The sequence below is a fragment of the Neovison vison genome, chromosome 1, assembly GCF_020171115.1.
Source record: "Neovison vison isolate M4711 chromosome 1, ASM_NN_V1, whole genome shotgun sequence".
Classification (NCBI taxonomy): Eukaryota; Metazoa; Chordata; class Mammalia; order Carnivora; family Mustelidae; genus Neogale; species Neogale vison.
In genome coordinates this window covers 310,044,134-310,060,274 of record NC_058091.1, presented here as the reverse complement: position 1 = coordinate 310,060,274, position 16,141 = coordinate 310,044,134, and the positions used below count along the sequence as shown (strand labels likewise).

Sequence of the window (16,141 nt, the reverse complement as noted above, 5' to 3'; positions counted from 1 at the left end):
CCTAGGCACCACTTGTCTGTACTTGGCTTGTTTTGTGAGGGCTGCCTCTAATCCATGAATTTCCTGCTCTAGCGAATGTCCATCCAGGGAGCCCCGAGAGCAAAGGGGCCCAGGAGGGAATGTGCTGTGTAGACTGCCAAAAGTGAACTCTCACTGTCCCCAGGACAAGCCTGAAAGAGTGACTCTGGCCGTGCCTGCAGCTCTGGGAGGTGACATCTGCTCTCAGGGGGAAGCGCTGAGCTCTCCACGAGGCACCTGTCTTCACGATGAGGAGAAACAATTTCTCCTTGAGTTAAGCACAGAGGGGATTTTCTCCCTCCAAGTAAATTATCTTTAATCATTAGGAGGTTACTCGTTGTATTTTAAAGACCTCAAAGAGTTTATTTAAGGCACTGAGAACATCATCAAAGTATTTCGAACCAGGAGAAGTTGAGATTGTTACGAAAAGAGTTCTCCTGGCTAGAACCATAATAGCTCATATGAAATAATATTGTTTAAAAGAGAAGGCCTTTGATGTCAGGTCTGTCTGCTTCCACATGAGGTCATGGTTGAAACCTGCAGAAACAGAAGGAGCTGGGGACCTCATCAGGACAACTCTGTGGTCAGGCAAACCCTTCCCCGTAGAGAAGGAAACCCAGCAGTTCAACGAGGGTTAACAAGATGATGTCCATGTAGACTGTCATGCTGACTTCTTAAGACTCATTGATGAATTAGTTTTTCCAAGTTCCTACAGAGGTTTTCTGCCCCCCTCTGTGAAAGTATATACTTCCCTCATAACCTACAAACTGAATTTGCATTCTATTAATTTGGAAGTGTCATTTTTCCCTTTTTCATGGGTTTATTGTTTCCCCAATTTGATTGCCAATTTCTTCAAGGCAAGTTTTACAGCTTCTCTATTTTAAGCACTGGCCATTAAACATTTATTATCCTGCCTTACAGTAATCATTTAATAAAGGTTATTAACAATGAGTATTTTAATGCATTAAAGCTGTTAAGGTATTTCTCTAAACACATAAATTTGTTTTCAGAGAGATTTTGGCCCAGGGGGATAAATCTGATGTTGAAACTTACATTCATTGTGGAGCACATAACTCAATGTTCCAAATTCCTCCAGAACAGTACCTAATCGATTGCACTGCATTTGATAACTGAATAAATAATGGTTGAGAAGGAGTCACAGGAGTGACTTGTCTAAGTGAGATTTTTTTCAGATGTTTGGACCTGAATCAATTTTAAACACATGAATCTTTTTCTTTCTTTCTTTCGTTCTTTCTTTCTTTCTTTCTTTCTTTAAAATTCTGGCTTATAATTCCTATGACATGTTCCCTTTGTTTACCAACACCATTCATATTTCTATGATTTACAACGTGGGCTTATCTCCTACTCATTCAATAAACGTTGATAGAGCTTCGACTGTGTGTTTCAGACACTGAATGAGACACACGAAGATGGTTCACATATAATCCCTGCCCTCGGAGAATTCATACACTTATGGGGCAAGCAAAGAAGCAATTCCTCATCTAGTAACTCATTTATTCCAAAAATACTGATGAGAGCTTACTACATGCCCAGCACTGATGCGGGACACATCAGTGAACAAAACGCATTAGCTCACCATGGGGAACCTCCATTCTAGGGAAGGAAGGAGACAAGCACTGAAGGGCATAGGAGTTAAGGATAAAAGCTGAGCAAGGGAAGAGGGACCAGGAGGGCTTGGATGGGAGAGGGCGTCCTTTCACTTAAGGGGTCGGAGGACGTCTCATTGCGAAGGGCGTCTGAGCAAAGGCTGGAAGGAGCTAAACCAGTCGGCCAAGTGGAGTTCAGGTGGGGGGAGCTCTTCAGCTAGAACAGGGCCAGCAAACAACAGCCTGCGGCCAATCCCGCCCGCTGGCTGTAAATGAGGCTTCGGGAGCACCAGCCACTGGGAGGGAGGCCGCTGTGAGGGAGGAACTGAACAGCTTCGATGAGGACACCATGGACCACAAAGCTTAAGCGACTGACTCTCTGGCCTTGGCTGATCCCTGGGAGGCAGCCAAGAGCCAGTGGCCCTGTGCAACATTTAAGAGGCCAAAGCAGAGGGAGCCTGGGGTGGGAAGAAGGAGTCAGGACACAGGGTAACGGGAGGCCGGGGGCGGGGCCTCGGCTCTCTCTGCAGGTGGAGTGCGGACTCTGTGGGTTCCCCGCACGATCCTGGCCCAGAGCTCCAGTGCCATGCGACGCGCTCACTGCCGTGTAATGCCGAGAAGGGAGGAGCGATCCTGCCGAGTCCCGGAAGCTGAAACTCTAATCGGAGCTAAGGGAGGCGGAGGCCGGACTGCGGAGGAGGCGAAAAACCAAGGGAGGCGAGGACAGCACGAGCCCGCGCGCAGCAACGCGGTGAGGAAGGCGTGGCGCTGCGGCTTCCCACGGCACACGCGGGGACCTCACACGGGTCGGGCCAGAGCGAGCGGGCGGGCCGGGCAGGGGCCGAGGACCGACCCACACACAGCCCAGAGAGATGAGTGGCGTCATCGCCGGAAACCAGGGGCTGCGCTGGTTGGTGGCAACATTTGAGCATTTCGTGATCGGCCAGCATCATGGATCCCGCCATCCCCCCCACACATGCTGAAGACTTAACCAGGACCTGCAAACGAGACCTTGTTGGAAATAGGGTCATGGCAGACTGAAGAGGAGGAGTATGGGGGGCCCCTAATGCAGGATGACCCTTACACGAAGATGGCCACGTGAGGACGCAGACAAGCAGAGACGAGGCCACGTGCACGAGGAGGCAAAGACTGTAGGGATTTGCCACAAGCGGGGTATATCTGGGGCTACCAGAGCTTCAAGAGGCGAGGAAGGGGCCTCTCGTACAAGCTTCAAAGACTACTGCGTTTTTCCTGTATGAGGTAACTAACTGAACCATGGGAAGGGCCCCCTGTGTGCACAGACACATCACCGTACACACAACTCACCACAAGCACCACACTGAAGACAAAAACGGGCCAACCACAGTCGGAAGGCCCTGTCCTCCAGACCTCTCTCCTGAGGAGGCAACTCTCTTTCAGCAAACAAAATTGTTGGCAAAACCCAAAAAATGGCCAAAGCAAAGCAGTGAGTTCTGGTCATGATCACGGGTGAGCAGGTTACCATCCGTGATAGCCCGGGATGAGTAAGTGAGGAACCCTGGGCATTCACGTCTGTGAGCGAATGCCACGAACACCTTCTTCCATCATCAGGCCCTGGGCTTTCCACCTCCCCGGAGTGGGAGCTCGCGTGCCCAGGAGACAGCCCCCTGCCGACCCCATGGGGGTGGCCCGTGTCTCCTCCTCATTCGGCAGATCAGAGCCTGCACGTTCTTAACTGGACACCCCAGTACCGGGTTCACAGCACCCGCTCAGCTCTATCAAGAGTAAATCCGAACCTCGGCTCTGCACTTGCTCGCTCCGTGTCCTGATTCTCAACCAGCTGAACACTCTGTAGAGAAGATTCTAAGCGCCTCCGTGAATGGGTCTCTAAAATCTCAACAGGAAGTAGGACCCTTTTTTGGATACTGCAGAACTAACTTCATTCTCAGCTTGTTTGGGTTTCTTTATTGTTTTTGTCTCATTGAAGGGGAAAGACATCTGCACATTTTTATTTAAAAAATGGCAGTCGTCGCTAGAGAGGAAGAAATCTGAGGCTAGAGAAAAAAAAAAAGGGAAGGAATAACAAATACAGCAATAATTTCAAGTAAAGAAAGAACACGACTCCAGAGCACAGCGGGGAACGGAGACCAGGGCATCTGGTCACGAAGCAGATGGGATGAAAAGTAGGGATTCCAGTGAGGTCACGAAGAACACAGGCCCCTGCTTCCCGGCTCAGCAGGTGGGTGAGAAGCAGAACTAAGTGGGGTCAGAGGCCAGAATCTGTCCTGGATGGTCCATCAGAGCCAAAACCAGGGCCAGCCAGGAGTTCAGTAGAAGGCACTGACCCAACAAGGCACAGGAGAGGGAAGAAAGGCTCAACATCAAGAACTCTCTGCTCTCTGCCCGGGGAGTGGGGGCCTTCCTTTGTGGGCCGGTGGGGGTGGGCAGGGCTGAGGGCAACAGGGCAAGTCATTGTCATGGAAATGACGATGACAAGGTGGTTGAGTGCTGACTTTACCACAGTGACCTTGGACTCATGTGCAATGTCTGCACTTGTTGGATTCTGCACTTACAGGAACAGCAGCACACTTTAGGAAGCTAAAACGTGATGCATTTTGTTGAACGAATAATGGCAGCACGCCGACGGAGACTGGGGTGAGCAGGGTTAGCTCTCCTGCCGCCCTTCCCCCACCCCGACACTCAGACAGAAAGGGTCCACCCAGAGGTTAATGGAATCAGACCATCTGACCAGCCAGTGAGAATCAGAGTCACATGCAAAGAAACAGTCAGTGTTTTTAACTCATGCTATAACCTGAATTATCAGGGGGCCACTTCTGGGGGGAAAATAGAGAGATGGTATTCCTAATTAGTTTTTACTTTGCTTTGGACAAAGTCTAATTACAATGCCTTTGGTTGGGGGGCAGGTAATTTTGATCCTTAAGTGGAAACTTTGCATGGTCAGTAAAAATCAACAAATGAACAGAAAGAAGAACTTTAAGTTAAACAGAGGAAAGCTTCAGGGCCCAAAGGGGTCTGAAACCAGTTCAACGGAAATAATGTTGAAGAAGAAAAGCTAGTTAGAGCTTCAGTTTAGGAAAACAATTCATGGTGCCCTTTGGAAGGGTGCAGAGTCATTTAAATTACTGGAGAAAGTTGATGAGGATCTTGTTTTCTCCACAAGGGAATCTTTTAAAGGCAACCTGGGGCTGGTTTGACTATATTATTTGGAAAAATGCTTGTGTCATGTTTATATATATATATACACACAAATAAATGTACATAAATACTAAGCCTAAGCAAGTCGTTCTCAACCAGAGGCATCTTCTCCCCCAGGAGACATGTGGAAAATTCTGGAAATTTTTTTATTGTCCCAACTGGGTAGAGGGGGACGCTATTGCATCTGGTGAGTACAGACCGGCTAGAGACCCTGCTAACCATCCTGTGATAAACAACCATCATGCGCCACCCACACATCGAAGAATTTTCTTTTCCAAAACATCAATAGTACTGAGGTTGAGAAATTCTCATCTACATTATTAGCTTGTACTTGACAGAAGGTCAGTAAATCTTTGTCGAACTTGAAAGCTCAAAATAATAAATAGGATAGGGCAGTGGCAAGATTTCATCTTTGTGCAAGCTATCAAACAAAGGGATGACATGTGACGCACGTATCTACCTATGACATTGTGCGTGTGGTATGTGCACGTGGGCATATATGTGCGTGTGCGCACACATGGGCGTGTGTGCAGGCACATTCACACAGGCACATACACACACCTCCCTCAGGACATGGTACAAAGCCAGCCTCTATTCTGACTGCTTAGTGAGCACATGACCAATTTCCAGTCCAAGACTGAAAGGACATCTTCTGGGGGGTTGGGTTTCTTGAAAAAGAAGAAGAAGAAGAAAAAAAAAAAGACACACGGAATCTGGCTTCTGTTGCTGGTAATCATCACACCTGGGTGCAGTGCCTGAAACCGCATGAGAGATTCTGCGCTCCCAGCGGGGTCAGTCCAAGGACCACACTGCCAGAATGTGGACGGCAGAGCGACCAGGGATGCTCACGCCATCGAAGGAAGTAAATCCAAGTAACGTGCACCCCAATGCCCTGGGAATGTGACTTGAGACTTTTTAAAAAGCTATCAAGCTCTTTGGAGCTACCCGTGGCCCAACACAGTCTGCTACCCAGTGTCCGACAATTTTCGTGAAATGCTAGTCATTTCCTGCTTTTAGATATCTAACGAGAAGTTAAGGAAGAATGCACACCAATCTACAGATAGCTGCGATAAGACATCACATTTCCTGAACTTCGGACAACAGCGTAAATACCAGCTTAAGTCTGACGCATGGTCATGTCAACGTTAGCCCTGTTGTTGCCGTCCCCAGCGTTGACAGCGTCTCTTCCCTTCTACTCTGAAAGAGCTCCCTATAGACGCCCATCCATACTGATGTACAAAACAAGTGACATTCTGATTTGTTGAGAAATGAAGAAATTGTTTCTCTTTGGAAGTGGCGACAGCTTACTTTTGAGTACAAGTCACCAGGAGCTAAAGACAAACGAGGTGGGGACCGGCCATGACCGGCAGACTCACCGTTGAGCCATTTGGAGTTATACTGCGCCGTGCGGAGTGGAGGCAAGATCCCCAGGCTCCGGTAAATGGCGGGATCCCGTCCCGGAAAGTCCATGGCTGTAGCGGCATACAGCTCCCCGCCGGCTGTCAGAAGAGCTGTGGAATTGTGCTGAGGACTGTAGGGGCAGCGGGCCATGCCACTGATCTGATCATGGATCTCCGTCAGGTTATTCAACTGCGGGGCAGGCAAGGAGAGACGAAACTGATTATCCCCCATGAAAGCCCTAGAACAGCTCGGCCCGACTCGCAAATGACACACGTGCGATGACCTCTCTGGGGCTCAGGACAAGCCGTGACAGAGGTGTGCACTCTGACTTTGATGGAAACACCCTGCGGTGTACTTGGCAGGAGGAGCCACCAATCAATCACCCCCCCCTCCCTTCGAGCTGCCAGACCTCCACCATTACACCCCCCCAGAAACTGAAATAAGATGATTGTACGTGGGTCCCACTGGTAATGCACGGGCACTGCAGACTTTCCACATCAATAAAGAAAACTTCAATATTGAGAGAAACAGAAACCACAATTAGATTACATGCGATTTTATCACTATAAGGGAATTAAAATGCTATAAAGAGCCCCCAGACTGTGCTCCCAGATAAAGATGCATGCTACTTCGGACTGCATAGCCCAAATTTCCAAGACTTTATTTTGTCAGTTTTCAGACAGGCCACGCGGGGTCCTGTAGGCATCTGGTGTGAACCCAGCTTCTCAGTTGCTGGATTCTCAACTGATCCTTGAATGAGAAGAGTTCCATGGGCTTCTTTGTTCTGACCTGGGTGGTAGCAGAGCACAGAGGCCACATAAGGTCCCCCCAACACTGCTCACTCTGCCCTCAGTCAGCACCAGTCAGTCCGGCCACTTCAATGCTTTATACCTCAAACTCTTGTTGAAAACAACAGGGACCCAAAGGGTAAGTACCACATGGGGTAGAGAACCACCAGTCAAGTCGGTGTGAAGTGCTGAGAACAGGGCGTGACACCGAGGGCTCTCTGTGGACAACACTTCCCATCCTCCTCCTCATCCTCCCTGTCTTTCCAACAACTGCCAATTCAGTTATTGGAAAATATTGCAGATGATCGAGTCAAGCTTTGAGAGAAGTGATGCCACCGAGAAATCGACATCATACTCTTTCTTCATCCTGCTCCCCGCGGAACATCTAATCCCTATCTCGAGTCAGGAAGATGTCACGAGTGCTCCGAGGACCCCACGATCTACGGGTGTAAAGTGCAGATGCCAGAAAGTTCCCGCCGAAAAGGGCAGGTGAGAAGAAAAGGGAAAAGGACAGGGTGGAACTTAGCTCTGCCTGGGGTTCGGGCTTCATGTGTTGGCTTCCTTTCGTTTTTCTGACATTGCTCTTACCCAGCAGGTCAAGTGCATTTTCGTCATTTGGACTATGATTTTAAGGTCATTTAATACTTGTCGGCATCTCTACAGTAAACCAGGCTAAAGGAAGAGTATGTTGGGGATTACTGTTGAGGATCACTGGTGGGGAAAAGCTGGCAGAAACAGTTTAGAAACCCACTGAAGTTGAATGAAACAAGCCGAGTTCCTGCCAGCTCTTTGTAGCCTCGTCAGGGTGATTAGTAATAAATCAATACCTCAAATATTTATTCCATTTGGAAAAAAAGACGTTTTCTTTGATTGAAAAAACAACTCCTTAGAGAATGGAAATGCATGTAAAACTACAGCTTTAACAGAATGTTTGGATTTTCCTGGTATTAACTTCTGTCGAGGTTCGAGATGAAGACCTACCGAGCGGTTGGTGCAGACAGGCGTGAAGGCGTTGGTCCCGCAGGTAAATAACCGGTCGCCACCCACCAAAAGCACCCGGATATAGTTCTGACATTCCTCCTGGGGGGAAAAATATCACACGAAACATGTTAACCAGCTTGAACCCAAGAGGAATGAATGGCAAATGTGAATCAATTTTGACTGGATGATAAACTATATGGTAATTGACCACTAAAAACAAAAACAAAAAGCCTTAGATATTGACGCCCCCAAAACAATAAAACTGCTAAATAATCTGACCTTCTCTACCTGCACACTTGTTCAATAGAAGATATTTATGAAGATAAACATACATATTCAATTAAAACCTCAAAGCATGTATCTTTTTTTGATGAGTGTGGTTTCATTTTTAACTGTACCTTTTAACGGTGCAAACCTGAAATCACCTTCGATATGTGTTAAGAGAATGAATAAAAGGAAACTATTGGATGCCCCTCATGAAAACCTGTCTTAGAAAACTTTCCAGGACTTTGAAAAAAAAAAAAAAAAGTTACAAATGCTTCTCCAAATGCAAGGGTCACATGTGAAACTATGTAAACAATTTGGAACAAGTTTGAGACAAACTTTTCAAAGTGCTTTCCTATATGTAGTGAGAATCTATAAACATTTTTTTAATTTTTTGATGGAGAAATAAAAGTGTAACTACTAAGGAAAGGATGTCCAGAACATGTGGGAGAAACCCCAGGCTGGGTGAAAACCCAGAGTTGAATGTGTTTTGTGCTTGCAAAGCATGCATAGAAAATTTGGGCCCTGTCATCATCGTGTGTGGACTTCTGAGCCAGAAAGCTCCTCATTCATTCAGCAAGCATTTACTGATTAACTATTCTTTGGTCGACATTGTACTACAAGTCACAATCTAGGCACTCAGCAGAAAATCAAAATCCGGGGCCATAACAACTACTATGGAGTTGTGCAGAGGAGAATATTACTACCTCCAGAGGGAAGGGGAAGGGAAGAGATAGAGGAAGGCTTCCCCGGAGGAGAATCCAATGTAGGTTTTAAAGGAAGGATAGAGGATGTGGCTCAGTGGGTTAAGCCTCTGCCTTCGGCTCAGGTTATGGTCTCAAGTATCCTGGGATGGAGCCCCACATCCCTGCTCTGCGGGAAGTCTGCTTCTCCCTCTCCCTGTGCTGCTCCCTCTCTCTCTCTCTCTCTCTCTGTCAAATAAATAAATAAAATTTTAGACAAAAAAAATAAAGGAAGGATAGAATTTAGTGAGGCTCCCGGAGGAAGTACCCTCTGACACAGAATTTAATGACCTAAAAAGGAAAAACACATCCCAGGTGGAGGGAGTGCCGAGGTGCCTGACTCGAGAATGAGGTGCTTTCATCATATACGGAGGAGGTCACACATACCCTGCATAGACATGGCCGGGCTGTGCCCAGGGGATTTGAACTTTACTCTGAATGTGAAGGGACTCGCTATTTGTTTCACTACATGAAATCTGACCTGACCCAATGTTGAAGGGCCGCTCAGTGTAGAAGCTAAGCTTGAGATAGCGAGATTTCAGGTCAGGAGACAGACAAGGGAACCACTTCCTTCACTGGGTCCCTTGTCCTTTAGTGCCCAGACCTGGCAGGGGGTGCGGTAGGGCACGGCGAGAACACAGCAAACCAACAGAACGTGGTGAGGAGCCAACCAAGTGGACAGAGCCGATGTCACACGACCCCCAGTGGTCCCCGTTGCTCACTGCCCTGTGGAAGGAGCTCTGCCTTTGACGCATGACAATGCTCTCTTCCATCAGTGGAACCCCCATCTCCACGCCGTGCTGATTTGCCGTAATTCAGTCTGCTTGGGGGCCTAGCCATGAGGATGACGAAAAGAGCTAAGATTGGGGATTTGCTTTTTAAATAGGAAGTCAGATGTCAAGGACGGTAATTCTCCCAATACCATAGCCAGCAAGGATAGTAACAAATTACCCCTGGCTGCCAATATGAACATACAAGGAGCAGAACAAGAAAAGGAACAAAAGCTCTAAGCGTGGTGTCAGGAGAAGGGAGAAACGAAGGTCAACAGAGGCAGTGCCTGGGTAGCTGAGAAAGGTCCACCAGGGGGAGGAGGCTTGTTTTGTTCTCTTCCATTTTGTTTTTATGACTTGGGAAATGGCAGAGAGTTCGAAGGAGAAAGAACAGAACAAGACTTCAAAGAGACACATGGTTATATCCCTTTCCCTGCTTGAGGAGGACACAGAGGAAGGGCGAGGTGGCTCAGCCATGTCGGGGAACACGGGGGCACAGGGATCTGCAAACACAGGATAAAGGCCCAAGGCCTCAGCATGTCTGAGGGAAACTCCAAGGAAACGTCTTGGAGCACAGAGGGAGCGGAGAGGTCTTGGTGCCTAAACGTAAAACAGACGCAGAAATGATGCTAAAATCATTAACAGTTGGGGAGAGAGGGGATTTTGTGGACAGGGGATTTTGTTTATTTTCTGTTGGGCTTTTAAAACTCTTTCAAGAAGGAGTCTAAGATGTAAAAGAACTTTTTGTTGTCGTTTAAAGCACAAGATTGACACAACGTGCTGGAAGCAAGCCTATATCCATGAACACAGTCGAGGGTAAGGTAGTTCAAGATCCCGACCGAAAGATGGTGTCTATAGACCTGGGGAGAGAAAGCAAGTGCCTCTTATCAGTTCTGCGAAGGGAAACAATTGAGATAACAAAATGATGTTTATCTTTATTTCCCAAAAGAAGACAAAGGGAAAATATGACTGAGGTCGTTAACATTCATGAAGATCCATCACAAACTTGATGAAGAACGGGAAGGGCGGTTAGGGACGGTGGGCACCAAGAAGCAGAACTGTACCGGACAGGCAGGACAAATCCAACTTGAATTTTTTTTTTTAGTCTTTGAAAAAAGTAAATAAGGGAGGGCACAATGTTATTTCAATTGGAACAGAGAGCTAGAACAAGCCTGTTTCAGTACTCAGGACCAGGAGAGAACACACTGGACAGCTCTATTGTCTGAGAAGGGTCATGTGCCCATGGACCACCAATGGGCTTCCCTAGCTCTTCCAGTGAGTCTGCAGGGCAGGGTGGGGGAAGAGGAGGGACCAGGATGATCAGACAAGGAGGCCTATGCCATCTTGTTCTCAAGGACAGAGGGCAGACCCAGCCCTGTGGATCCGAGTTGCTTGTGACGTATGGGACGTGACCAGAGTCGTGCTTTAGATGAGTCCAGTATGCAGGCTGACATGCACTGGGGAAAGAGAGGAGGAGGACAGGAGGAGATTGGATTATCACCAACAAGGCTAGGACAAGGCATGCTCACTCCTCGTGTCCTATAAGAGGAACCTTTGGAGGTGGGTATACTTGTGTGTTTCTTCTTGACAACAGGTGAACTCCTTTGCCCAGAGTCTGGCTCGGATCAGCTCAGAGCTTTCCCGTTCTCACTCCCTTCAAAGTACCCTCATGTTTAATTCACAGACTGCTCCAACGGATTCTAGAAGCAGTCTGGGAGCGAGTCCTAAACAAACAAATGCATTTAAAATAATGTTTTTTAAGAGAAACTGGGGTAAGTTCACACAAAACAGAATGTGGACCATATTGGAATGGAAGAAAGTAGAGATACTTAGCTTTTGAACAGCAGATAAATCTAGGAATCAGAGTCAAAATTAAGAATGAAAGGATGTGTTGGGGCGCCTGGGTGGCTGAGTGAGTTGAAGCCTCTGCTTTAGGCTCAGGTCATGATCTCAGGATCCTGGGATCAAGCCCTGCATCAGGCTCTCTGCTCAGCGGGGAGCCTGCTTCCCCCCCACCCCACCCCACCGCCTGCCCCTCTGCCTACTTGTGATCTCTGTCTGTCAAATAAATAAAATCTTAAAAAAAAAAGAGAGAGAGAACGAAAGGATGTGGCCTAACGGCCAGGCTCTGTAATCATATCTCCCGCTGGTGACGAGCCTACGACCCAAATTCTCCTGTGGAAAATCTGGTGGATCGTGTTGTCGATCACTGCTACAAACATGATGGTTCCCGGGTTATTTAAACGTGCAGAAGGACCGGCTGGGACGGCTTGTTTGAAAGTGCAGGCATGATGCCCACGTTCCTTTAGCAGATCCTGGTATAGGTTTGTTCTATAAATCAACTTAGCTAAGTGTCTTCGAGTTTCCTTTTCTCATCTAAGAATTTTCTTTTATCCCATTTCTGCATCTTGAAAACGGTTTAAGGGAATTTAATGAATTCTGGTTTTCCAAGAAGTCACCGTGCTCATTTGCAAGGCCGCCAGCAGCCGGCCACCACACGGCTTCTTTTGTAGATAATGAGCGTCATCGATCCACATTTTGATAATACCGCTCGAATATGAAAACAACCCATGTGTGCCTGCGATCCCACAGGTGGGTCAACCTGTCCTTGACTTGGAAGCACTTCTTATTTGGATTGGTAGCGGGAATGAGCACTTGCTGACTCACTACAAGAGCTTCGAGACAGAGGCAGGCCAAGGCCCACTTGGTCTCAAGGACACATGGCCCTGAGTCCAGATGGAAAACACATGCTGTAAGGACCTTTCTCTTAATGAATTCACTGGTTTTTCCCTTACAGCCTTTCATCTCCTGCCTCCCCCCCCCCTCCGACAGGTACGTTCTGCTTGAAGAGAGGCTGTAACTGTGTAGAAAGACAATCTGGAATCGGGGTCGATGGCTCAGCAACATCATTCCATCTTCGTTAGAGGTGGGGAGGGGGGCTGGCAGCCCGACGGCGCCTGCGCCCAGCACAGCGCTCCCACTGAAAGCAGCGTCTCCCTTAGCCACGCATCACCTCGGCGAGCCCCCAGAATGCCGCAGAGCAATGCAGGGCGACGGCCCGCGCCTCTCGCGCTGAGTGTGCGCTCACGGAAGCCGCGGTCACCGGGTGAGTCTCGGGAAACGGCATCGCCCCATCAGACGTAAATGTATGTATGTGAGACGGATGTACATACGAGGCTTCTATGTAAGAGACACGTGTATTACATACGTATATATGTGCGCCCAGATTATAGAAGTTTATTTTATTAAGAGTTTATTTGAGAGAGAGAGAGTGCACGACCATGTGCAGGGGGAGAAACAGAGGCAGAGGGAGGGAGAGAATCTCAAGCAGACTCCGTGCCCAGCTTGAAGCCACACTTGGGACTCGCTGCCACGACCCAAAATCATGACCTGAGCCGAAATCGAGAGACAGATGCTCAACTGATTGAGCCACCAGGTGCCCCAGACTACCTAAGTTTAAATAAATATATAGGCATGTTGTTATAGTCCTATTTATTTCTAAATATGTATTTATATATCTGGATATATATTTATATCTTATATATATTTAGATATTAGATATATTTAGATATATATCTAAATATATCAATGTACATATGTAGAAATACATAGCTGTAAGTACACAATATGTATATCAAATTGATCGTACACTATATAGTGCACAGGGTATAGATAACACATATTTATTATGCATCTATTTACATAATGTCACTATTTTCAACTGAACTCCATGGGAAACTTGTTGGGGACACCTCAATTTAAAAAAAAAAAACAAAAAAAAAACCGAACCTTCTTGCACAGAATCTCCACTGGTTGTTAAGTGTCCCATCTGAAGAATCCTCCATGTTTGCAGTAATTACATAAAATAAATCCAGGTCTGCAGGGTGTCGCATGCATTGACTCAAGAATTCCAAACACTGGCACTTCTGGTGAATATGTCCAGCTGTGTGCCCTATCCACCCCCCGCAGGCCACCAGGTTCCCAGGCAGGACGGAGTCATGGTGGCTTTCCCCCCCCGACATCTGGAGCTCGCCACCCTCCTTGCAGAGCTGGACAACATGGCAAGCAGAACCCAGGAGAATCACAGGCAGAACAATACACAGAGCCCTGGATTCCGATCAAAACTGTCCCACGAGAGAGCAAAATAATTCTAGGAACTTGGCGTCAAAAGTACTGGAATAAGATGATCAAGAAAGGTCCAAGAAAGAAGCAAAAGCTCCAACAGGCACACAAAGCAGCTCCTCACCACCCCCCAATCCTCCCACCGCCCACCCCAGAGCTGGTGTCTTTCCCAAAGGGCACCACGGGCAGGGCGGAGGCTCAGACACAATGACCCCAGACAGACAAGGGACTGTTGTTCGCACGCAGGAGAATCGACCATTTATGTTTAAAATAATATTTGTTTATAAGACATTTAAATAATTCTTGAAGTGGGTTTCTGTAATGCTATTTTGAAAAGAACTCAATACGACAGAGTTTATTATAAAAAATTTTTGAATACCTAAAAACAGGCAGTTCTGCCCCCTTTAACGCAGGAAATGTTTGAGGACTTCATAGGCAGAGTCACCCTCTTTCCCCAAAATGAACTGAAAATTTTATAAATAAAACTGAACTCCAAGCTCACAGAGAACTGGCAGTTTCCGCACCTCCTTTCTCCTCTGAATGGGCCCAAATCAAAGATCTGGTGACATTTTCTTGACCTGAGTCCCTGAGCTGTCCGTTTAATGGACTGCACGTGAAACGGTGCCTGTGTCGGTCCCAGCTCCGCAGGGAAACAAGAGCAAATGTGTCATCCGTCTCCTCCCCTGCTCTGCAGCCGGCCGGCCGAGGAATGCTCCCCGCAGGGTGGCGAGTGGGCCAGGGGCGCCCCAGCCCACAGGCTCAGCCCCCTCACCCTGCCCCGCATTCCGGGCTCGGCAGGCCCCGCGCCGTGTGCGGCAGCCCAGACCGCTGTCTGCGGCGCAGAGGGAAAAACACGAGCTCCGCCAAGATGGCTGGCATTTTTCTCATGTTTGAGATGTCACATTGTGCATTATTCTTTTGATTTCAGGGAGAAGGGAAACTTTGTAATTCTGTGTCAGCTGTCCTAAGACTACTGCACAAACAAAAAATAGGAAATCGCTGAATTCTCATTTCTAAACTTGTGGCGGGTAAGAAAAGCCTGAATTGCACTCCCCAAACAGAGGTTAGAGCCGCCCCCCTCTACCTGTGAGGACCTTCCAAGACCCCCAGGGGATGCCTGCACTACACCTTGGACAGCACCACGCCCTACATACGCTATGATTTTTCCTATTCATACCAGGCCTATGGTAACGTTTAATCTGTAAAGGAGGCACAGTGAGAGATTACAACAACAAACAATTAAACGGAACAATTCTAACCTCCCTTGGCACTGTAGCCGACCGCGTGCAGTGGAAACTTCCAGAAGCAAGACCACGGATAAGGGGACTGCTCTAGTGAGGCTGACTCCATGCAAATGTTTTCCGATTTGGGCCCTTGAACTGTCAGAACGGAGAAATTGGGGTTGTCTGAATTGGGACTGGCCCTGGCGCAGGCTGGTGGCTCCCTTTCACAGGAGTAGCCTTGTCTCCTTCTCCTCCGTGTGCCAGAGGCTGGCTCAGGCCCCTCACCTGACGGCTACTGCGTCAGGTGCCACTTGGGGGGACGTCGCTCTCCTTACAGCGCCCGTGCGTGACTCCGTCTCCATCTGCGTCAATCTACTCTTCCGAAAAAATTCCCTCTACAGATGCAGTTTCAGTCAGTCTCTAACGACTGAGACTTGCCATCGTTTTTAACCCGTTAAAACCAGAAACTCGTGGAACAGGAAGGTCATTTTATTTGCTTGTGTTTGTTTCGCTCGTTTTCCTTCTGCGTCTCAGAACACAGCGGAGGGCAGTTTCTGTCAATCGAGTGGCCGTCACCCAATGGAATGAAAGATGCTCTTCGCTATTCGTTTCTGATGTTCACTGTCACAAATGGTCACCGCTTCAGGCAAAACATGGGTCAGCTTTGATCCAGCAGAAACAACTCCTTACTCCAGGCAGTAACGACTTCCAAGTAAAACGCTACCGCTCTGATTCTATGAAGCCACTGACTCGGAGACCATCAGCAGGAGAAGTGTTCTATGATTACATAAATAACCAGATGTTTTCCAGAAAGATATAAGGAACACGGGAGCCTGATGTCTAGAGAGGGGAAGGAAATAGATATTTTTGGAAAAAGTCTGTGCAACGAGTGAATGTGATCTAGAGGAAATGAAAACCACGTGACCATGGACCATGTAAGAGTTGTGTTTGGAGAAATACAGTAGGGTCTTCACCACATCGGTGTCTGGCCATGTCTGGAAACATTTTTGGTTGTTTTTGGCTGTCACG

General features: G+C 47.7%; 1 protein-coding gene across 5 annotated transcripts in view; it reads right to left on the bottom strand.

Moving 5' to 3' along the window:
- Positions 1–16,141, bottom strand: part of SEMA5A (semaphorin 5A) — a 468,307-nt gene that overhangs the window by 150,876 nt on the left and 301,290 nt on the right. For all 5 annotated transcript variants that reach the window (XM_044233900.1, XM_044233929.1, XM_044233920.1 and 2 more), the window contains 2 exons: positions 7,991–8,089; positions 6,197–6,410 (listed from right to left, as the gene is read on the bottom strand). In XM_044233900.1, coding sequence (XP_044089835.1) covers positions 6,197–6,410; positions 7,991–8,089 — 313 coding nt within the window. The remainder of the gene's footprint in view (positions 1–6,196; positions 6,411–7,990; positions 8,090–16,141) is intronic.